Source organism: Rhinolophus ferrumequinum, chromosome 16, assembly GCF_004115265.2.
Source record: "Rhinolophus ferrumequinum isolate MPI-CBG mRhiFer1 chromosome 16, mRhiFer1_v1.p, whole genome shotgun sequence".
Taxonomy (NCBI): Eukaryota; Metazoa; Chordata; class Mammalia; order Chiroptera; family Rhinolophidae; genus Rhinolophus; species Rhinolophus ferrumequinum.
In genome coordinates, this window is record NC_046299.1 from 85,927 (window position 1) to 110,150 (window position 24,224).

The 24,224-nt window shown below is 54.9% G+C and overlaps 1 protein-coding gene across 1 annotated transcript; it reads right to left on the reverse strand.

Moving 5' to 3' along the window:
- Nucleotides 1-23,776, reverse strand: SCART1 (scavenger receptor family member expressed on T cells 1). The gene is made up of 25 exons (XM_033131072.1): nt 23,638-23,776; nt 22,006-22,323; nt 21,540-21,836; nt 20,404-20,712; nt 19,774-20,079; nt 19,312-19,629; nt 18,922-19,236; nt 17,014-17,328; nt 16,771-16,839; nt 16,382-16,696; nt 16,072-16,107; nt 15,457-15,582; nt 14,968-15,171; nt 11,374-11,697; nt 10,509-10,799; nt 9,522-9,836; nt 4,090-4,395; nt 3,628-3,945; nt 3,238-3,552; nt 2,849-3,163; nt 2,310-2,378; nt 1,920-2,234; nt 1,151-1,297; nt 389-727; nt 1-89 (listed from the first exon to the last, which is right to left on the reverse strand). Exons 1-25 carry the CDS (start codon nt 23,738-23,740, stop codon nt 1-3), a joined length of 6,174 nt encoding a protein of 2,057 aa, XP_032986963.1. The 5' UTR covers nt 23,741-23,776.
- Between the last annotated feature and the right edge of the window lie 448 nt (nt 23,777-24,224).

The following is a 24,224-nucleotide window of genomic DNA, read 5'->3' on the forward strand; positions in this document are numbered from 1 at the left end:
TCACGGCGTCGTCTCCTCCAGTGGAATTGCAGCATCGTCATAACCCTCCTCCACTGCAGACTCTTCATCCTTGAGGTTCGCCACCTCTCCTGAAATGACGCATGAGACACCATGTCACCATGTTGCCACAGAAGCTATATCTGACTCGTCATGGGTGGCCTGACCTGCTGGTTTCCCTCTCGTTAGGGAAGCGTAGCAATGTCACCAAAAAGCACTTGACAGAGTTCAGAGCATCTGGACACAGGCTCCTCAATCATCCCGTCACAGCGATGTGGGTGGTTCCATCATGCGCTCCTCCAGGTGAGGACGCAGGCTGAGTGAGATGCAGCGTGGCAGAAGCACAGGAGCTACCCACCCCACCCAGTTGCCACCCGCTGGACCCACGCACCTGGCCTCCCCCACCTCAGACATGCCCTCTCTGACTGGAGTCCGGCAGCCCATTCCGCCCTCATTGGTTTGATCCTGCCTTCCCCGTACCCAACGGACTCCTCATATCCAAGCACCCTGTGGTCAGCGGCCCCCTCCTGCTGGTCCTCCAGAGCCCCGCCCCCAGGCTCACCCTCAGAGCTGCAGACACACCTGCCATTGCACCTGGCCACACCCTGGTCCTCTTCACCCTGGGGCTTACCCTCAGCCTCCCCAATCTCCTCGTACAGCGACACTACAGGCAGTTCCCCAATGACATCATACAGGGGTTCTTCAGGAGATGCCTCAGAGCTTCCCAGACCTGAGGCAGAGGCAAGCACAGTCACACACAGAAGACCGGTATGGACGCGGCTGTAGAGGGTGGCGTGGGGGCAGGACTTCCAGGTGGGGACCTCATTCAGGAAGCAGAAAGCAGAGTGCTCTGGGCAGGGACTGGGGGCTTCAGTGATGGGACCAGGCCCCTCGGTGCCTCCTGCCCTGGACACCATCCCCTTGTCAGGAAAGCCAGGCACTGCCCCCAATAAGCCTCAATGGGGCATCCACGGGAGAGCTTCTAGGGTTCAGCTCTGACCAGGGGCCTGAGGCCGACTAATTTCTAAGTCTCTCTCTTTGGCCAATAAAAGGCCGCTTTAAGCGAAACCCCACCTCAGAGACCCCAACACCAGTTGTGAGTTTCCACTCATTTCTACCACACAGACAACAGGACCCGAGTGGGTGTATATACCTCTCTGCTTGGCTCGTGAGACTCGTAGCAGGATCAGGAGGCCCAGGAGGCCCAGGACGAGGAGACCGAGAAGCGTAGCCAGGACTGCACTGACCACCCTGAGCGTCAGGCAGGGCTCTGGGGCCGACAGGAGGCGGGGGCCAGGCCCTGGAAGGAGAGACCATGAGTGGCTTCATGGTGGGTGAGAGGTCTACGAGCCCCTTAGAGGGAGAAGGAGGCCCCGCGGGCCCACACCCTCACCCTCATGGGCCACCATGTGGCTTCAGAAGGGCTGAGGGAAGCATCTGCTGGCCCCTGCTGGGTGGAGCACCCCAGAATTGGCTGGTGTGTGCTGGGGTAGGTGCCAGGTTTCTGCTCTCAAGGAGAAGTCCCCCCTTGTTAAAACTATCACTATCGTGGCCTCACTATCAGAGGCTCCTGAGCAGCCACAGCAGGTGACTTATGGGCACAGAACTGACCCTGCCCACACAGAAGCTGCTGTGATGAGGACTCTGGTCGCTTTTGTTCTCTGCAAACAGAATGAGGTACAGTGCTTGGGAGTAAAGACACCGTAGGGAACAAGAGAGGCGGTGCTAGATCCAAGGTGACCCCACTCCCCAGGAGTGAACATGGATTGAGGGTATAAACAAGACATGTCCACAAAATATCATTGGAAACCACAATGAAGCAGCTTTTCCCGAAAGACTGAAATGAGGAAACCACCCACCACATGGACCATTCGCCAGGCCTCAGAAGGGACACAGAGGGACCTTGGGCCCCGCCCACTCACGGGAGCAGCGCACGCCCGCGTCCTCCTTGTGTCCACAGTCTGCGCGTCCCCACGGTTCCGCCGGGCAGCCCCACAGAGACGCCTCGCTGCCGCGGCACGCCACCTCGTCCAGCCACACGGGACCCGAGCCAGGACCAAAGGCAGCCCCCGCCAGGGCGCCCATGGCCCGGCCACAGCCCAGCTGGCGGCACACGACCTCAGCGTCTGCCAGGTCCCAGGAATCGTCGCACACGGTGCCCCAGGAGCCGGCGTGCCACAGCTCCACGCGGCCGGAGCAGCGGTCCTCGCCCCCGCGCACGCGCAGGGCGCCTTCCTCTGGAAACACAGTGGCCCGGGTCAGCAGGTACACGGCAAACCAGACAAAGGACAGAAAGGGGACACAGCACACACCTGGGCAGGTCTGAGTGGCTGAGCAGTTGAGGGTCTCCCCAGGGTCCTGAGGAGCTGGTCCCGCCTTTTCTGTGTAGGAAATTAGGACACATCTGATTTTTAAGGTTAGCAGTTTCAAATTATGTGAAATATTTTTCTTTTCCTCTTTTTCTCCCCATCCCTAGGAATTTCTGCTTCTAAAGGAAGAGAAGAGAGCTCTATCCATTTAGCCAAGGGGTACCCACACAAGTTGAGGGGTTCCACACACTCTCCTGGGCTTCTCCCAAAGGCCCCCTCCCTAGAGGAAGCCTGTGGAGCCCAGTTGCCCTGATTTTCCCACTGGGAGGGACAGGGGGACTGAGAAGACTTCAGATGACCCGCTGCAGCTCAGAGGCTCAGGACAAGGTCTCCACCCTTGCTGGACCAGCACACCCTACAATTATAAGCTTAAGTGAAGGTGGCAGTTTCATCCCACAGAGAAATGGGGTGGATTGACAACAGGCCTGTCCTGGAGAAGCAGCCCTCGCAGGCCCCAACACACACACACAGCCCCTCCTCACCTGCACATACAACCCAGGCTTCCTCCTGGCTGGAGCAGGAGTGCGGGTCCCAGGGGGCTGAGGGGCACTGCCACAGGGACGTTTCGTGCTTGTTCCGGCACCTAATGGAGGCTACCCAGAGGACCCCAGGGGCCTTCCGGGAAACGACCCCAGCCTGAAGCTGCCCGCGGTGCTCACAGCCCAGCTGCCCACACAGGACTTCCAGGGAGGCAGGACTCAGGGACTGGCAGATGCCACCCCACGTACCATTGTAGAAAACTTCCGGCCGCCCAGCGCAGGGCTGGCTTCTGTCCTGAAGCCTCAGGTCTGTGAACCCTACAGTAGAAGAGGAAAGTCAAGAGAACCAACCCTCCGTGAAGTGGGCTGGCAGGCTGGGTGGCAGCACCAACCTGAGCAGAAGACGCCGGCGTCCTCCTTGTGTCCACAGTCGTGCTGGCCCCAGACCCTCGACGGGCACTGCCACAGCGCAGACTCGTTGCCCCTGCAGCCCAGCTCATCCATCCAGATGCGACCCGACCCGGCCCCAAAGTGCGCGGCCCCCGGGGCGCTGAGGGCGCGGCCACAGCCCAGCTGCTCGCAGACGACGTGTGCGTCCTGCAGGTCCCAGCCGTCGTCACACACTGTGCCCCACGCGCCTCCGTGGAACACCTCCACGCGCCCTGCACAGCGGCCGGGCCCCGCCGCCAGCCGTACCCGGTGGCTCCCTGCAGAGGGACCGAATCAGGGCGGCCCACCCCCCACCCCAAGGCAGATGGCGGTGGGTGTGGGCCCTCACTCACCAGAGCACACGACGCCCACGTCCCGCGAGGCCCCCGCGGGCACCAGCAGGGATTTGGACACGTTGCACTGGGTCAGGAGGGTCTCAGTGCCCAGACAGCGCGCTCGGCTCAGCCCCACCCCGACGGCCCCACGCCTGGGCGCAGGCGCATCATAGGCTCGCTGGGCCCTTCCGCATCCCAGTTGCCGGCACACGACGATTGCGCCATATAGGTTCCACGAGTCGTCCAGAACACGGCCCCACACGCCGTCCAGGGACACCTCAACGCGGCCATCACAGTGGCTCTGTCCGTCCCTCAGCCGCAGGGTGTGGGAGAGACCTGGGGAGAGAGACGGGGGATATGGGAGGGACTGATAAGTGTCAGGGGGAGGGATCCTCGGCCTGTAAAGGGGAGAGCACCACCAACTCCCCCAGAGCGCCGTCCACTCTCAGCCCCCTCTGCCTAGTGCTGTTGCTGACCCACCTGAGCAGACCACGGTGGCCACGTTTCCCGGGGCACAGGCGGGGGCCCCCAGGGTGCTCACTGGGCAATTCCACAAATAGGGCTCTGTCCCCACACAGTGAAACACGTCGGACCAGATAGGAGCGTCCCCGTCCCCAAAATGGCCTCCTCGAGGTGTGGCCATTGCACTGCCACAGTTGAGCTGGTGGCAGAGGACGGTGGCATCTGCTAAGTCCCAGTGTGCAGCACAGAGGGGCGCCCATGCCCCCTGAACCCGGAGTTCCACTCGCCCTTCACAGCTGTGGCTGCCGTTGACCAGCTGGAACCCTAGTGGAGTGGGGGTATCAGCATTGCTCTGGACCCTGCGGACCCTGTCCTTAATGTAAGCTTTGTTAAACACAGTCCATTCCCAGACTTGGGAGGGACAGGCTGAGAGTAAGAAAACAGCTTTTAGGATTGACATCACTATAAATGGTGGATAGGGAATACCAAAACGCACTCCTCCACTACAGTAAGGATTAAGCTGGGGAAAACAGGTAAATCAACTTTTTGAGTACTCAGAAATGTAAGCAAAAACACAGGAACACTAATGAGAAGTGAAGTTGTGGAATATTGTCTCCATGCAAGCAGGAATTGAACACTAAGGCAGAAGCAGCTGGTCTGCAGAGCTCCTGCTTCACTGTCTAGCTGGCATTTCTGGAGTCAGCAGAGCACAGCAGCCTCCTACCTCAGTCTCTGTATATGCTGTGGCACCTGGCTCACAATGTGAGCCTAAACACACCCCACACCCTGGAAGTGGGAAGGAAAATCTGAGACATGCAAGAAGAGGGAACCCCCAAACTCTATCCCTCCTCTAAACAATGAGTAAGCTGGTAAAACCATCATAACCAACATTTTTGGAACTGTAGTATCTAATCAAACAGAGAAACTTAATGAAGCAAGAAGTTGGCCAATTTAGCTCTGCCAGGTAAGAAGTGAATGCTAAGGCAGAGTTGGAAAATGGCCTGTGTCAGCTTTGAAGGTGTAATCCAACAAAGAGCTAATATGCAAAGACCAAAACAGTTTTGAGTTTTGTTTGTTTGTTTGTTTGTTTGTTTGTTTGTTTAAGAGACCTCCGTGGTCACACATGACAAAGAATAGAGTCTTTACAAAAAGAACTTAGAAAAGTGACTAAACAAAGAACTATAACCCACATCAATTATCAACAACAAACCCTGGGGTGGGGAGAGAATCTGATTTTCTGAGTTGCCACATTAGAATAAGTTTTAAATGCCAAGCTTCCAAAGAAAATATAAAATACATGCAAAGTATCAAGACAGTATGACACATTCATGTGAAAAAAAATAGAAAATGTCCCTGAAGAAACTAAGTCATTAGTCTTACAAGACAAAGACTTTAAATACACTGTCTTAAATAAAGAGATAAAGGAAACTAGGATAACGAAGTCTCATCACATAGGGAATTTCAATAAAGAGATATAAATCATTTTAAAAGGAGTCAAAGGGAATTGTTGGAGGGTAAAAGTACAATAGCTGAACTGAAAATTCGCTAGAGGGGGTCAACTTCTGTTTTGAGCAGGCAAAAGAAAGAATCAATGAACTTGAAGACAAGTACACTGAAATTATCCAGTCTGGGGAGCAGAAAGAAAAAAGAATGAAAGAACATAAATAGATCCCTAAAAACCTGTGGCACACCATCAAGTGTACCAACATATGCATAGTAGGAGTCCTATTAAGAGAGGAGACAGAAAATGGTAGGGAAAATATTTCAAGAAATAAAGGTGTTTAAAAAACAAAAAAAACCTCCCCAGGTTTGATGCAAGACATGAACCTACACATCCAAGAAGCTCAACAAAGTCCAAGTGGACTATACTCAAAAAGATCCACACTGAGACACATTATAATCAAACTGTCAAACAACAAATATAAAGAGCGTCCTGAGAGCAGCAAAAGAGAAGTGAACCACCATTTACAAGGACCCTCAATAATTTTAACAGCTGATTTCTTATCAGAAACCATAGAAACCATGAAGCACCAGAATGACATACTTAAAAGGCTGAGAGAAAAAAAGTGTTACCCCCAAATTCTATATGCGGCACAGCTATTCTTCAAAAACGAAGGAAAAATTAAAACAGAGCTGAGGGAATTCATTGCTAGTGGACCTGTCTTAGAAGAAATGCTAAAGGAAGAACTTCAGGTTGAAATAATAGGTGGACAGTAAGTTAAAGCCATATGACTAAATAACATTGATAAAGGTAATTACATAAGAAAGCACAAAGCCAACATTATTGTATTGGGGTTTATTACTCCTCTGTTTTTCCTACATGCCTTAAAAGACAAATGCAAAAAACAATCATTATAAATCTATGTTCATGGGCACACAATGTATAAAGATGTGATTTATGACAATACATGCATAGGCGCAGGGCTTGTATATACTTTGAAGCTAAGTTGGTTTTAATTCAAACTAGAGTTTTAAAAATTTAAGATGTTAGTTATAATGGCCAAGTTAACCACTAGGGAAAAAAATTTTAAATATATCCCCCCCCAAAAAAAAAAAAGATAAGGGAATCAAAATGGTACACTACAAAACTCAATTATACACAAAAAAGGGCAGTATTAGAGGAACTGAGACACAAAAAAGTACATGACATACAAAAAATATAGCAAAATGATAGACGGAAATATTCCTTTATCAGTTTTATTTTAAATGTAAAGAGATTAAATTCCCTAATTAAAAGGCAGAGAGTGGTAGAATGGATTAAAAAATAAAACACAGTCCAATAATATGCTATCTTCAATGAACTCACTTTGGATCTAAAGACAGAATTGGTTTAAAGTGAAAGGCTGAAAAAAAAGCTATTCATGCAAATATTGACCAAAAGAGCACTGGAATGGCTATACTAATATTACACAAAAATAGACTTTAAGTTTTAAAAAAAATGTTATGAGAGAAAAGATTATATATTGATTAAAGGGTTAATCCATGAAGAAGATATAACAACTATGAATATATATGCATCTAATAACAGAGCCACAAAAACTGACAGAATTAAAGGGTTATTTTAAAATAATGACTAGAGACTGACCTTGTAATAAATGAATACAACTATTAAGGCAACGAGAACAAGCAAAACTAAACGTTTTTAAAACTAAAAATTTAGGGAGGCATATTTTCTGTAGGTGTTATGTTTGATTATGTTATATTTTCTGCTTGGCCCAAGGATCTAATTTCTATCTGATGTAAATAACAGACTCAGCCATGTATCCTACATCTTTTACTGGGGAAAATGACATGCAAATTTCTTTTTCTTCTTCATAGTGGTGTTTATCATAAGTAGCTTAAGTTGACTTGTGAATTTTCTGTGTTCATGTTCTATTACGTGCCAGGCTCCTTACAGTCTAAACTTTCCTTTCGAATGCATTTAAAAAAATTACTTCTAGTATAGAAAATTAAATGTATACTAAGATAATTTCCTCTAATTTTCAATTAGAAGGGGCTTAAAGGTTAATACATTTCTCTTGATAAATTATATTCTATACATGACAAGGAAAATTTCTTTTAAGGACCTTGGTGTATTTGGTTTTTAAATATGTGAACTTGATGGATTTCCAGTGCTGTGGCTAAGATATTTTAACTTTTTCTTTTTCACTGATTCACCTGTTGGCACTATTTTGATATATCATTAATTGATTTAGACTTGTCGAAAAAAACTTTGTCATTTAATCTTAATAGATCAAACCTTTTCAATAATACAAAATTATGATTGTTCTGGTTATGAGTGGTTGATATCCACAACCACTTGTGGATTGCCTATTCTTCACTTTTCTCAAATTTTTCTCCTTGTTTTTGTAATAAACAATCTGGGTGGTTTTTTCAATAAATAAATAAATAAATAAATAAATAAAAATAATGACTAGAGCATTAATACCTCATTTTAAATCACGAATAGACCGTGTACACATAAGGTAAATTAGGAAGTAAAGAACTGGAACAATACTATAAACCAACTAGACTTAACAGACATGAACAGTGCATGACTCTACCGAACAACAGCAGAATACACACTCTTCTCAAATGCCCATGAAACATTCACCAGGACAGACCATGTGCTGGGGCACAAATCAAGTCTGAATAAATGTTAAAAGACTGAAATCATAAAAATATCATCTCTGACTACAGTAAAATGAAGCTAGAAATCAGTAACAGCAGGAAAACTGGAAAATTCACAAATGCAACACACTCATAAACAACAGATGGGCCACAGAAGAAATCAGAAGGAAAACTGAAAATACTTTGAGATGAATGAAAATGAAAACAACATACTAAAACTTATAGATTGAAGCAGAAAAAGTGTTCAGAGGAAAATTTCTAGTGGCAAATGTCTATATTACGAAAGAAGGAGTATCTCTAATCAATAACCTAAATACTCCTTAGGAAACTAGAAAAATAAGAATAAACTAGATCTGAAACTAGTGAAAGGAAGAAAATAATAAAGGTTAGAGTGGAAATAAATATAGAATAAAAACAATACAGAGAATAATGAAAATAAAAGTTTATTCTTTGAAAAGGTCAACAAAATTCACGTTTAGCAAGATTGGCCAAGAAAAAAAAAAACACAAAAGGCCCAAATTACAAAAATCAGATGAAAGTGGAGGTATTACTAGTGAACTTACAGATACAGAGGAACATAAGTGAATGCTATGAGCGCACACCCCAACACATAGGTAATTTAAATGAAATGGACAAATTTCTAGAAACACACAAAGTACCAAAACTGACTCAGTAAGAAATGGAAAATATGAACAAACTTATAAAAAGTAAAGAAAATGAATCAAGAAACAAAAATCTCTGAGCAAAGAAAAGCTCAGCACCAGACGGCTTCACTAACAACACAAAGGAAAAGCAAAGTAAAACAATTGCTGCAGAAAAGGCATTTGACCAAATCCAACAGACTCGTGATAAAAACACTCCACACACTAGGAAAAGAAGGAACATTTCTCAACACGATAAAGGGCATTTAGAGAAAACCCACAGCTAACACACTCAGTGGAGAAAAGCTGAAAGCTTTCCCCTGTATCAGGAGGAACACAAGGGTGCCACTCTCACCACTGCTATTCAGCACTGCCCTGGAAGTTCCAGCCCTGGAAGTTCCAGAACAACGAGGCAAGAAAAAAGACATAAAGAGCATTCCAGTTGGAAAGGAAGAAGTAAAACTATCTCTGCGCATATTCAAGGAGATGTGCCCTACATAGAAAACCCCACAGAATCCACCTAGAACTACTAAAGCAGCAAAAAGCTCAGGAAAGTCGAGAGTGCAAGATCAATACACAAAGATTTCTATATTCTGAAATCTGAATATAGAAATACACCTGTATTTCTATATTCTGGCAATGAACAATCCTAACAACAATTAAGAGAACAATTCTATTTACAATCACATGAAAACTTACTTTCCCCTGAACACCTGAGCCCAGCATCCTGGCTGTGCCCACACTGGTGCCCGGGACCCTGAGGGCAGTGGAACAGCAGGGACTCGTTGCCCACACAGTGGAAGGCCTCCGTCCACACGACCCCGGAGCCCGGGCCAAAGTGGGAGCTGCCAGGCATGGACACGGCTGAGCCGCACTGCAGCTCCCGGCACACCACCTGGGCCGTGGCCTGGTCCAGATCAGCGTCGCAGACGGTGCCCCAGGTCAGGCCGCGCCTCACCTCCAGACGCCCAGCACAGGGGTGCTCGCCGTCCGCCAGCCGGGCCTCGGTGTGTCCTAGAGGTGGATATTGGACTGAAACAACCCCTCAGGGGCAGGGCAGGGGCTTTGCAGGCCCCTGCGCAAAGTGACACATTTGCCCTGCCCTTCAGTCCCATGGGGAGGAAGGACATAGGGGGACCAGGACCACCTGGCCTGGCACAGCTCTGAGGGGCACCAAAGGGGGCACAGGGATTCCTGGGGGCCTGCAGGCTGGGAGGACCCTCCCCTCCCATCCCTCAGCATCTCACTCGGTTTCTGACAGCATTCCTCACCCCGAGGCCCCACTGAGCCAGGGGTAAACGAACACAGTCCCCTCGGCCCTGCACCGCAGTCTGTCATCACCCCATCCTCAGGCTTGGACTGCATGTCTGGCTTGCACTTTAATTGCCTGGTCAGTTTTAAACCCGAGTGCCTAGCCACACCCCGGTACGTGCCATCAGAGGCGTGTGGATGGCCTGGCACAGGAAAGGATCACCTCCCAAGGTGACTTCAGGCCACCAGGAGAGAAGCAGGGTCCTAGGGACGCTCCATGTCACTCTCCCTCCAGGGGCAGCGTGGAAGCTGGTAGGCAGTGGGTAGACAAACTCCCCACCTCTCCTCCAGGCAGTGGATGTCCCCTTTAGTCCCCCAAGCACAACTGTGAGAGGATGCCTCCCCCTCAGAGGCCCTTGGGCTCTGCATCCCTACCTGAACACACCACCTGGGAGTCCGTCTCATGTGTGCAATACGTCCACACGTTCAAGTTGAACCTGCAGTTTAAGATGCTGGACTCTGTTCCCTGACAGGTCACGACCTTTGGGCTGGGGAGGGTTTTGGATGCCTGGAGTGCCTGGCCGCACCCTAGTCTCCTGCAGAACACATTGGCCTCCTCTGCATGCAAGCCACAATTCACGTTAAAGCCGTCTCCAAACAGGATGTCAGGGGTCCCCGCACAGGGGCTGCTTCCTCCACTCAGCTGCTCGGTGACCGGCCTCCCACCTGCACACACACAGGAGCCCCCCCTGCTCCTCACCTGAGCAGGGCTGGGAGGGTTGCACCCCACTCAGCCCACAGTGCCCCCCCCCACCCCCAGAAGGAGGGGTTGGCCTTTGGCGGATGGAGTGGAGCCAGAGACCTGTCTGCAGAGAGGCTCTTTCTTCCCGCCTAGGACCCCTGAGGAGGGGAGAGGCAGCAGCTGCGTCCACCTCACCCCTCCTTGCCTGAGGCCGCCCCCACCCCCACAGCACAGCAGAAATGAGCTCCAAGCTTTCGGGCTCCTGGGGCTTCCATGCCCCAGGGGGAAGACTCCCCTCCCCAACCAGAGCAGAGGGGCCAGGACCACTGCGCCTGGCCTGAGCCAGAAGTTTGTGTGGTCACCACTGGGCCCCACGCTTGAACCCAGAAAGGGTTGCCCTGGTGTGCGACTCCATCTGCGAATGCGCACGTTCCTCACCGGTGCGGTGCCGGCCTCAGAGCGGGCGCTGCTGCGGGTGGGGCCATCGCAATGCGATGAGGGTCTTGAGGGGCACGCACCGGGCCCCTCACGAGGGTGGGGACAGGCCCGGCCGCCTACCTGAGCAGTGCAGGGCGCTGATGCACTCACAGGCGCAGCCCCGCGCGGGCCCCCACGGCCCCAGCGAGCAGTCCCAGAGCGAGGCCTCGCCGCCCTGGCACTGCACGGCCTGCAGCAGGGACCGCTGCCTCTCCGAGGGCCACAGCACATACGTGGGCGCGAAGAGCGCGCGGCCGCAGCCCAGCTGCCGGCAGATGACGTCCGCCTCGCCCGGGCCCCAGCCGTCTCCGCACACCATGCCCTGCTGCCCTCCGCGCTGCACGGTGACCAGGCCCTCGCAGCGGCTCTCGCCCCTCAGCAGAGTCACGGAGTCCTCGGCGAGGCCTTGGGGGCAAGAACACGGGGAGTGACCATGGCAAAGATGTGCTGGAGAACTTTTTGCCCAGAATTTTCCAAAATTAGAAATCTAATGTTCACCTTCCATCCCAGTTTGCAACCTTAATTTCGATTTCCTCAAGTTTCCTCACACTTTATTTTGATGGTGATGCCATTAAAGAAGTAAACTGTTACCACGAATGAATGTCTGCGGACCGTTTTCTGTGGACTCTTCACACGAGCATGGCCCATAGTCACTTTGCCTGCAGAGGGCTGAGACTTCCAGAATGTGCCTCCCTGAGCTATGTCGTGCCCTCCCCTTGTGGACCAGCCTCAGAGCCCGGAGCCCTCCAGACCCCAGCACTCACCTTGAGGGAGGTTCCAGCAGGCCAGGAGGAAGGGCCACAGCCTCAGAGGGGACAATGCCATCCCTGGTCACATTCGCTGCTGCAGCAACCCCAGGCACAAGTGAGGGTGCTCCACCCAAGTTCGGGAGGTGGCCTCCAACTCAGTGGGAAGCCCTTTTGAGACGGAACCCTGGGAGTACCACCTGCCCCCCTGGTGGTATCAGAGCTGTCAATCAGAGCTGTTAATCAGAGCCGCCATCTGTCCCAAGAGCAGGAGCTCACCCACTGGGCCTGAGCACAGACATCACCAGTGGCATGTGGTGAGGCCCCGCTGGGCTTCCTGCACAGCAGCTGCCTGGCACAGACCCAGGCTCGAGACTCCCAGAGGAGCCACCACCTCAGGACCAGGGGCCAGGGCTGGGGAGGTGAGGGTGGTGGGGAAACACGCCTTCCTCTGCCTCGCACAAAAGGTGTGTTGAGAACAAGGATCGCTGCAAGCTGCGGTGTTCCCTGAACAGACACAGCGGTTTGACCAAAACTCGTAAAAACGTGCCTGATCTGGGTACATGAAGCTCTCTGTGAGAATGGAATCCTTGAAAAGCAGCCAAAGGTACAAGAGGAGAGGAATAAATAAATGATGGAAGATACATGTGAAGGAATAATAGCAGCCACTGACAATGGGACATTAGCTGCATGTTTTAGGTAAGAAACACACAGGGAATATAGAGCATGCACCTAATGCATCACTGTAAATCACATTCACCTCTGTGCCTTCATGCAAAGAAAAGTTCTTGATGGATACAAAGCAAGGTGCGGACATATTCATTTCTAAGTGATACAATAGTACTTTCCATTTTCTTTCTTCGTTCTATGAGTTTTTAAATTCACAATAATAATGTGTATTATTTTGTAAGCAGAATAACATCAATAAAGTTACTTTTCAAAAGATTTGCCAGAGAACCAGTTGAAGAGGGCAGCTTGGGTCTTCGGACCTGTATGCATTTCCAGGGAAGGCAGGAGGACCCCGTCAAGAAGGACCCTCTGTGCAGGAGCTCCAGCTCCTCCCACCACAGCCCACCTCAGGGAGTGTGCCCTGAGCTGCACTCCCAGCTGGGGGCAGATGGGAGGATGCACTTCACTCAAAGATGCCTAAAAAGGACCCTGCAGAGATGGAAGAGGGACGGCGAGAGCTGTGGGGAAAGAGCTCAGCACACAGCCCTGAATGGATGCAGCCTGGATGCCCAAGGCAGGTGCCAGAGATGGACCCTGCGCCCTCTCCTCACTCCCAACCTTCTGACCGCTGGGTCGGTGTCCTGACTCTCCTCCCAGTGTCTTCCAGGTCCCCTGGCCCATGCTTAGACCCCCACCCCATTTCCTGCCAGCTCCCTTCTCTCCTTCCCAACCCTCGGAATGCCCTGCCCCTCACTGGGCCCAGTGACAGCCAGTATGCACCTAAGGGTGGTCTCAGATGTCCAGGACACACCTTCTCATGCCCAAAGTCTCTGTCAGGAGCGGTTCCGGCCACACCTCCAGAAGGTGGCAACTTCGCTTCCTCAGACTGCCTCACCCCAGAGGCCCTGTCCAGCCTCTCTGGATGTCACTCTATCTCCCTCGTTAGGGTATCCTATCCGGAGGGACCCTCAAGTTTCCCTTGCGGGCACAAGCAGCACCTGCCTCACAGCCAGAGGGGTAAGCATGGGGGGCTGGATGGTGGGAGGCAGTGCTCAGGAGACCCCACAGCAAGCTGGCCAGATGCGGTGGAGGACACTGAGAGATGGGTGTCAACGCTGGCATCATTGGGGGCCCGATCCAGACAAGGGGCTCACAGGATGATTAAACCTGGTGTTACCCGGGGTGCCGACATGCGAGAGTAGGAGTCAAAACAGATCTAGGTCTGAGTGGTGTGGTCACTTGCAAACCTATCCCAGACACACACAGGAAAGAGGGTACAGAGAAACACTTCCCAGAGAGGTGTGCTGAGTGTGGGTGTGATCAGGGAGGTGTGGTCACAAAGGACTTGGTGGGGTCATCAGAGTACAGTGGATTCTCGCACAACACCTGAGCCAGGTGGGGGGGCTGTCTGCAGATGAAAGGTGGGGGACCAGGAGCTGGTTCATAGGGAGCCCCACCCCACATCCCTGGAGAACCTGTGGGTGAGGACAGCTAACAACACTGAGAGCCCACGACATCAGACTAGGCTGAGGCAGAGGGGGCCACAGCCAGAACCTGGGCCCTGGTGGTTGTTGAAGGTCCTTTCAGGGACAAATTAATGGATGAATGAATGAGTTCAGGGGAGTTTAATAACATCTCATTTAGAAATGAGGAAAATGGAAGCCCCCAGGGGCCCTGGCTTCTCTCCCACCCTCGGGTCTCACTGATGTCCCCCATGGCCAGCTCATGGTCATCACATCCTGGGGCAGGGGCCGCCATGGTCTTCTGTCCCAGCCTGAGCTTCAGGGCCCAGGCTGCCTGGACCCCCACCTGCATTTAAGGAGGGAGACATGCATTGGGACCCTCAGCAATTCCTCAGCACCCCCAGGACTTCTGGGCCCTAGTTTGTCACTACACCTTGAAGCCACAGGCCAGCCAAGCACTGGACAGTGTGTTAGTCGAAGTGAGAGTAAGTGGCTCCTCAAACCCTGAAGCTGACTGGGGACAAGGTCCTAGAGGGACTGTGTGCACAGCCACGAAAAGAAAGCGAAACAAAAATCTGGGGCCTCCCTCAACTCCACGTCTGCCCATGAGAAGATTCCCGTGTGATGACAGCCACATATCCTGACGCCCAAGCCTGTCATGGGAGTGAGGGTCACAGACACAGGCAGAGGAGATTCTCAAGAGCTTTAAATGTAAGCGCTGGCCAGAGCGGGGCCCTGGGCACAGGAGCAGTAAAGCAGGAAAAGCACTGTGGGTACCAAGGCACACAGGCACACACCTGTGGGGCTCAGGGGCAGGCCCCCATCCTCGTCCCCGTCCTCGTCCTCATCGTCCAGGCCGTACTCTGGCTCCCAGGCATCGTCATACTCCTCCAGCACCAGGTCCCAGGACACACTGGGCTCCTCATCTTTCTCCCCCATGGAGACGGCTCCAATGTCCTCATAAACCCCTTCCAAGGGAAGGTTCCCCAACATTCCAGAACCTGCAAAGGCCACACGAGAACCTCTAGGTCGAACACTCCCGCAGTCTAAGTCCACTGCTGCCAGACCCTCCAGACCCTCAGCTCCTCCTGCCACAGTTCCCCACAAGGGGACGCACACTTCCCCGGCACCCAGTTGTGGGTCACCAAGAAGCCACCATAGGAGAGTCAGGGTGGGACCAGGCACACAGCACAATGACCAGAACAGAGAGTTAGCATCTCAGCATGTGCCCCCAGCCTCCCCATCCCCAGGGCCCTGTGTCAACCCCGACGGCCACGCCCACTTACCTCGGCTGCGGTACCAATGTGCCCCCAGGACCAGGGACACGATGCCCAGGAGGGTGCCCAGGACAAGGCAGAAGGTCATGGGCATGGTCCCAGCCTTGAGCGCAGATAGAGGGACCAGGGTGGGGCCTGTAAGGACAGTGAGAGGCGGGTCTTCCTTGTGTGCCTGCACTGCCTGGGCAATTGTGACCTTGGGCCTGGACCACCTGAGCCTCCCAGGAGGGGGAGGGGGATGGTAAGGGGGAGGGGCCTTGTGCTGCTCCTCCCCACAGGGCTGAGGGTCAGGAGGGAGGGGCCAGGAGGGCAGATCTAAAGGTCCTGACCACCCACTGTCCTCAGTTGTGCTTTGGACACAGCCACAGTGTCCAACAGGCCACAGCATAGCCAGTCTGGCAGGGGAAGAGCCCAGAGAAGAGGCTGGGCAGGGCCTGGGCCTGCTGTCTGTCCACCTCGCCAGAGGGGGAGGGCAGCGGTGTTCCTCAGAAAAGGCGTGTCTCCTGGTCCTGCTCTTCCTGACCTCAGCCCCACTGGGTGCAGGAGGGATGACTGAGGCACAGGACACTCCATGTGACCTGATCGCAGGGCTCCTCTAGGTCAGGGCCTGGAGCAGGCACGTACCTGATGCCAATGGCAGGACAGTGGTACCCCTGTCACCTGCAGGAGAAAGGGCAGGACTTTAGGGCGAGGAAGGAGAGGAAGCAGCCTAGCGCCTGGGAGTAGCGTTCCAGCCCCATTCAGCCTGAGTCTGACTTGTCATCGGAGCCCTACTGAGGCAACCTGTGCCCCACCACCCGGAGGGACCCAGCACTGGGGCAGCTGCAGGGCCGGACTCTGGAGCACGCAGGGTGAGGGGATGTTCCAGGGGAACCCTCCTGGCACCCCCTTCTTCCCTGGCCCCCAACACTCTCCTTGCTTCCTGCCCACTCACGGGAGCAGCGCACGCCCGCGTCCTCCTTGTGTCCACAGTCTGCGCGTCCCCACGGTTCCGCCGGGCAGCCCCACAGAGACGCCTCGCTGCCCCGGCACGCCACCTCGTCCAGCCACACGGGACCCGAGCCAGGACCAAAGGCAGCCCCCGCCAGGGCGCCCATGGCCCGGCCACAGCCCAGCTGGCGGCACACGACCTCAGCGTCTGCCAGGTCCCAGGAATCGTCGCACACGGTGCCCCAGGAGCCGGCGTGCCACAGCTCCACGCGGCCGGAGCAGCGGTCCTCGCCCCCGCGCACGCGCACGGCGCCCTCCTCTGGAAAAGGGGGCGTGGTCACTGCAGGGCAGGACTGGGCTGAGGAGCGGACAGAAGTACTGACAGAGGGGTACCTGGGCAGCTGTGGGTGGATAAGCAGTTGAGGGTCTCCCAGGATTCCTGCCACGTTTTCTCTGACAATCCTGTTGGATTAAACAGCAGCCGTCCCAGTGTGAATGCCCTGACAGCTTCAGAACGAAGTTTGTGGAGCCCAGGTGACCCCCAGACTCCCTGCCATGGGTCAAAGGCAACCCCTGCAGTGACTTGTCTGGATATGCAAGCCTCTTGCAGGCCCCCCAGAGACGCCAGGGCCCCACCTGCACAGGTGATCCAGACCTCCTCTCCACGGGCACAGGAGTGTGGATGCCATGGGGCTGACGGGCAGTGCCACAGCGTGGAGTTTTGCAGCCTGCGGCACTCAATGTTGTCCACCCAGGAGGTGTCCAGGCCAGTGTGGACAGGCCTGTTCTCCAGCCAGCCCTGCTCCCCACAGCCCAGCTGCTTGCAGATGACAGACAAGGAGGTGTCCTTCAGGGCGTTACTGCACACGCCACCCCACGTCCCATTGTAGAACACGTCCAGCCACCCCTCACAGAGCTGGCTGCCACCTCGCAGCCTCAGAGCCACTGACCCTGGAAGACAAGCACAGTCCCCACTGCAGGTAGCAGGTAACCACAGGTAACCAGATTTAATCCCCAGTAATAATGTCTTAGCAGGTACGGAAGCTGATTGTCCAGAAACCATCCTTGCAAATTACTTGAAATACAGAATAATCTTTTTGAACAAGATAATCAATTTAGCAGTGATTATAAAAATTGAAAAATTTGAAAAAAAGAAAGTAGTCCTGAGCTCCATGTTCAGACATAGCATCATTCCTGGCGGGTCAGTGCCCACGTCCTGTCACAACACGCTTGACCAGCATAATTCCAACAGGGACATGTTAAGTAAACTCTAACAGTGCCACACAATAGAGTATTAGACAACCCTTTAAAGTGTCATTGTGAGAGCCTGTAATACATGAAAAATACTTATACCAGGATCAGTGAAGAAATTTGGATATGAATTGCATCTGGCTGGATCATAACTAATTGAAGTAAATTTAGAAAAAACATGGGAAGGAACTACATCTGTGACAGATTATAAAAGTGGCCACAAAGACCCCTGCCTGTGTCCACGCCCCTTGCAATCAGTCAGTGTCCCACTCCTGAATCTGCACTGGCTACAAGACTCCAGCCCACTGAATGAGTGGGCAGCAGTGACCGTGCCTGGTCCATGCCTGCCTCTGCTCTTGGCTCTGGGAACCTGCTGCCAGGTAACAGAAACAGCATCCCTCGCCCTTGGCAACAGCCAGACCCCACAGAGCCCAATCAGTCAGTGAGTGAGGGCAGCAACCTGAGGGAGCTCAAGGACAGACAGAGGAAGGAGGGGCTTGAGGGACGTTAAAAACACAACAGCAAACTGAATGTACATCCAGAAACATGAGGCCAGAATTGCCAGAAAAGCAAATCAGCGATATGGTAACACCTGGAGACACCTCTCCCAGAGATGATTCAAAATGGTGGGGAAGATCCAAAGTGACGAACCTCAGTGTTATTACAAAGAAACATGATGACTGAAACTGATGCAATCATCTAAGATAGAGAGGAAAACTTTCCTAAACCGAAACAGGAACCAAAATCAGTGAGAAGAGACCACACACTTAGATGCCCAAGCCCGCCCAGGAGGTGCCTAGGGAGGTAGTGCCACTGAGACCCCTTGCAGGCTCACCCCCTCAGGAAATGAAAAAATCCTGTCACTCAAGAATGATCACACACAGATGAGAGCCACATAAAAAACCTCAGATAAGTATGAACTAAAATCCAAACCAAAACCCTTAAAAACACTCTGGAAAAATTCCTCCAGCACATTAAAATATGCATCAAAAGAGCTGGAGACGGAGACCTGGAGTACACGTGAGAGGGGAGCTTGTGAGGGAGAGAAACCCAGGCAGCAGCCCTTGGGTCCAGGACCACCAGCAACCCCCGCCTGGCAAAGAAGGAAAGTCGTTTTGTCATGCAGCATCACTGGGGCCAGAGGACACTGACACAGTGTAGACTCCTGTACACCAGCAAGCGAGGAGGCCCTGAAGATGTTGGCCACCCTGCGTGGAGCAAGTGTGCGCTATGCTGACAGCACAACTGCGGGTACCCAACTGGCCCACGAGGGACTCAGCTACCAGGACTGACCTGAACAGAAGACGCCGGCGTCCTCCTTGTGTCCACAGTCGTGCTGGCCCCAGACCCTCGACGGGCACTGCCACAGCGCAGACTCGTTGCCCCTGCAGCCCAGCTCATCCATCCAGATGCGACCCGACCCGGCCCCAAAGTGCGCGGCCCCCAGGGCGCTGAGGGCGCGGCCACAGCCCAGCTGCTCGCAGACGACGTGTGCGTCCTGCAGGTCCCAGCCGTCGTCACACACTGTGCCCCACGCGCCTCCGTGGAACACCTCCACGCGCCCTGCACAGCGGCCGGGCCCCGCTGCCAGCCGTACCCGGTGGCTCCCTGCAGAGGGACCGAATCAGGGCGGCCCACCCCCCACCCCAAGGCAGATGGCGGTGGGTGTGGGCCCTCACTCACCAGAGCACACGACGCCCACGTCCCGCGAGGCCCCCGCGGGCACCAGCAGGGATTTGGACACGTTGCACTGGGTCAGGAGGGTCTCAGTGCCCAGACAGCGCGCTCGGCTCAGCCCCACCCCGACGGCCCCACGCCTGGGCGCAGGCGCATCATAGGCTCGCTGGGCCCTTCCGCATCCCAGTTGCCGGCACACGACGATTGCGCCGTGTAGGTTCCACGAGTCGTCCAGAACACGGCCCCACACGCCGTCCAGGGACACCTCAACGCGGCCATCACAGTGGCTCTGTCCGTCCCTCAGCCGCAGGGTGTGGGAGAGACCTGGGGAGAGAGACGGGGGATATGGGAGGGGCTGGCAAGTGTCAGGGGGAGGAACCCTCGGCCTGTAAAGGGGAGAGCACCACCAACTCCCCCAGAGCGCCGTCCACTCTCAGCCCCCTCTGCCTAGTGCTGTTGCTGACCCACCTGAGCAGACCACGGTGGCCACGTTTCCCGGGGCACAGGCGGGTGCCCCCAAGGTGCTCACTGGGCAATTCCACAAATAGGGCTCTGTCCCCACACAGTGAAACACGTCGGACCAGATAGGAGCGTCCCCGCCCCCAAAATGGCCTCCTCGAGGTGTGGCCATTGCACTGCCACAGTTGAGCTGGTGGCAGAGGACGGTGGCATCTGCTAAGTCCCAGTGTGCAGCACAGAGGGGCGCCCAGGCCCCCTGAACCTGGAGTTCCACTCGCCCTTCACAGCTGTGGCTGCCGTTGACCAGCCGGAACTCTGTGGAGAGGGGGTGTCAGGTTCCCTCTGACCTGCAGACCGAGCAATTTCTTTGTAGCTGGCGGTGGCCGGCGAGCAGCATCCTGGCTCTTACCAGCTCCCTATGCCCCTCAGCTCAGCGTCTGCTCACACACTGCAGACAGGTCCACATGCCAGGTTGTATCCTCAGGGCACCTCTCTGTGTGACCCTTTTCCCCCTTCCCTCAACCCAGCACAGGCACCCTCCTGGCTGGAGGCATCTTTGTGAGCTGGGGTCAGAGCACCCAGGTGGAGTCCAGGAAAGGAAGCCTGGCCGAGCCTCAGAGCCCACCCTACCTGCCTCACCTGAGCACCTGAGCCCAGCATCCTGGTTGTGCCCACACTGGTGCCCGGGACCCTGAGGGCAGTGGAACAGCAGGGACTCGTTGCCCACACAGTGGAAGGCCTCCGTCCACACGACCCCGGAGCCCGGGCCAAAGAGGGAGATGCCAGGCATGGACACGGCTGAGCCGCACTGCAGCTCCCGGCACACCACCTGGGCCGTGGCCTGGTCCAGATCAGCGTCGCAGACGGTGCCCCAGGTCAGGCCGCGCCTCACCTCCAGACGCCCAGCACAGGGGTGCTCGCCGTCCGCCAGCCGGGCCTCGGTGTGTCCTGGGGGAGGACACAAATTCTCAGTTAGGGACAGCTATTCTCAGGTAAACAGCTCTACCTGGAGCCACACTCCTGAAGGTGCCAACCAGGGAGATCTGCGTCCAGGCAGTGGGTCTGCCAAGTACCAGGTGGAAGCTGAGAGCCAGAGGCCCATCTGCCCTGCACCCAGAACAAAGCAGGTGTCCCTGGTGGCTTCCCCAAGGTCACAGGTTAAGTTCACCTGCTACAGGTACCACGCGTGTCATACAGCCTCTGCCTGCCCAGGGCAGTGGCAGCGAGGCCCTGTATATTCTTGGAGGCAAGGTCCAGGCACCCTCAGGCCACAGAGCACTGCCCTCACCTCATTTTAGCTTGCCGTAATTCCAGGACCTATGAGGGACAATTCAGTCACATCTGACACAGGGCTGGGAGGGAAGGAGTCATACCCAACCTGACTCATGTCAGATATACAACCATCGTAGCTAAAACAGCACAGATGCTGCAGCGACAGCCAGGACCCCTGCCAGCCTAGGGCTCTGAGCCAAGACCCCTGTACCTGCTGTGAGCCAGCTGAAAGAGCTCTGTCCTCTAGGTCTCTGTCCAAAGAGCGACGAGCTCGATTTTCAGAGCAGCATTCCTTCCTCTCGTCCTTCCCTTCCCTTCCCCAGCCTGCTCTTATTTCCTCTGAAGCAGCAAGATGAACAGGTATCCTCGAAGAAAATGGCAGCAGGAGCCCTGAGCAGGAGGGCCCCCAGGCACAGAGGGCGCCTCATCTGGGCAGGGCCCCCTGGGAATGGAGGGAGCTTCACCTGGGCAGCAGGGAGCCCTGGGCACGGAGGGCGCCTCACCTGAGCAGACCACCTCGGCATCCTGCTGGAAGTCGCAGCCACCGCGGAGGTTGTTGTTGAGCCTGCAGTTCCGGATGGTGGGCTCTGTGCCCTTGCAGGTCATGTACTTCCTGACAATGCCCACGTCCTGGCGGGAAGCCTGCAGCACGGGGCCGCAGCCCAGCTCCTGGCAGAACACAGTGGCCTCCTCCTTGTGCAGGCCACACAGGCGGTCCGCCGCATTCACGTTCCTGATCTCCGGGAGCCCAGAGCAGGGGCTTCGGCCCTGCACCAGCCGGATCTCGCGGAAAGTGCCATCTGCCAGGCATAGGCACACGTTCAGGAGGTGTGGACGCTGCTGGCCACACGGCCTGCCTCCGTGAGCAGCCATTTCCACTGGGTGTGGCAGTCCCTCCCAGGCACTCCACCTGGGCCAGATCAGAGCCCCGACCCACCCTGCTCCCCGCAGCCCTCCTGGCTGACTTACTGGAGCAGAGTGCCACCACCAACCACTCATGGGGACAGCGGCTCTGCGTCCACGCCCCGAGGCTGCAGTCCCACAGGGAGGTCTCATCGCCCCTGCAGGACACGTTGTGCAGCCTGGGCAGCACCATCTCTCCAGGCAGTGGGACGTACTTGGGGGCGCCCACAGCGGAGCCACAGCCTAGCTGCCTGCAGACCACGGAAGCCTCCGCCAGCGTCCACTCTTGGTTGCACACATGCCCCCACACACCCTCGTGTCGGACCAGCACCACTCCGTCACACTGACTCTGTCTGTACGCCAGCCTCAGAGCATCTGGACCATCTGCAGAAGCACAGTCCAGCCTTAGATGGGCCACAGCTGTCCGTGCCAGGTGGACGAGCGAGCACTGGCCACATGCTGATGACATCTGCATTTGCCTGAGGCCACCGCCAAGGCCTTGTTGTGACCTCCCAGTCGAGCCAGTCCCGAAACGTGACCATGGACACTTCCTCCTACCACAGCCTTTCTAGGCCTCTGCACCCTGGTCTCGCGGAAAGTGCCATCTGCCACACAGCCCCTTGACCCTCCATCCTTGTGACCCAGTCCTGGGCTGGTGCAGGGGAAATAAACAGCAGTCTTGGGGAGATCTGCGTAGGTGGGGCTGAGTCGTCCCAGCCTGGGCCACCCAGACCACCTCCAGGGCCTGTCCTGGAGAAGAGAAAGGGCAGACGCCCCGTGGGTCCAGAGGGAGCCACTTCCCCCAAAGCCCCTTTGTCACCCTCCCGACCCTCCTAGTTCTTGTCCAGATATGCACGTGCACCAATGTCTGCATCTCCAACACAAAACGGATCCCTCTTCGGGTACCCCACATCACTCGGCCCCTCCACGTGGCTGCCCACAGACTCCCTCCTCCACCACCTGTGTGCCCCTTCTGTCCAGCTCGGTGGTGACCTCCTGGCTGGACCCCTGGATCAGCCTGCCCAGGAATGTTGTCTTCCATCAGCTTCCAGGATGCCGCGACCCTCTCCTGCCTCCCTGCCCCACACACTCACACTCACGCACCCTCTCTCACACTCACCCTCTCACAGGTCCCACTGTGCCATACGCTCACTCTCTCACCCGCAGCCTCTCCACGCTGTGCCTTCATGACTGCCATGCAGGCCCCCTCTGCACAGCTTCCTGCCTATGTATGTTTCTGCCTCTTGGCTTCTAGGCCCAGCAGCCCCCCCATAACCCTGTGTCCCCCATCCTGGTGTGCCATCTCCTTGGGACTATAGTCCTGTACCAGGGGACAGTGGATGGACGAGACCTTGCATAAGACCCATCCTGTCAGTCTGGGTCATTGGAACCAGGTGCCAACCACGTCCCCTCATTTCATCCGTCTTGACCCAGCCCACACCCTCGGCTCTGAGTAGTGGGGTTGAGGGCCGTGGGTCCATTCTGGGATTGGGCCTGCTCAGTGTTGGGACAAGAGTCGCCAGTGGTCTGCACTTTGGAGCCCACATGCCCTCCTGCCCCAGGACATCCCACCCACCTCTAGGCTGAGAGAGACCCAGGCTGCTGCTCATAGCAGGAGATCCTCCCACCTCAGGGTCTCGGCACCTACAGAGCCACTGTCCCCAGGAGGTTCCATGGGTGAAGGAAGGAGAAACTTACCGATGGGGACCGCCCAGAGAGTGAGGACAAGGCGCCCGACTCCCAAGGCCCAGAGTGCTGCCCTCATGGCCTCAGCCAGCTCTTGCCACTCAGCTGAGGCCATGGCGGAAATGATGGTCCAGAGTCAAATATATAGAAGTGAGAGCCACCAACAGCCTCCCAGGACCAATGGGGACAGCGAGAGCCTTTCCAGAGCGTATCAGTGGCTCTGATTCTCAGTCTGTGAGTGGAGCAGCCAATGGCCTCAGCAGCTCTGAGCATTGCCAGACATGAGCGAGGGGCCCAGGCTGTGGGTTCCTCCCTTGGTGATAACTGCTGACAGGGTTGCTTCACTCAGACCCCACGATCAGGCAGGCAGTCCAATCTGCCCACAGCCACAGCAGCAGCACAACCCTTTGTGTGCCGGTGGCTTCATCTCCCCACCATAGACAGTAACACAGTGACACCTGACATCCTGGGAACCAGCAGGGACGAGTGGGGCCTCTGCTGCCCAGAAGAGTGAGCTAGACCACGGTGGCTTTGCCAGGACTGAAAACTAAACTCATTGGAACCGAAGTCCACAAAAGAAGGCCAGAACCTACACCCTA

What these genes read in the sequence shown, in the direction of transcription:
- SCART1 (XM_033131072.1), bottom strand. Translation starts at nt 23,740, where the DNA reads ATGGCCTCAGCTGAGTGGCAAGAGCTGGCTGAGGCCATGAGGGCAGCA. An exon ending in GGCCACCGTGGTCTGCTCAG is followed by an intron (nt 19,630 to 19,773) that starts GTGGGTCAGCAA and finishes CTCTCTCCCCAG; the next exon opens with GTCTCTCCCACACCCTGCGG. An exon ending in AGCCACTCAGACCTGCCCAG is followed by an intron (nt 2,235 to 2,309) that starts GTGTGTGCTGTG and finishes CTGTGTTTCCAG; the next exon opens with AGGAAGGCGCCCTGCGCGTG.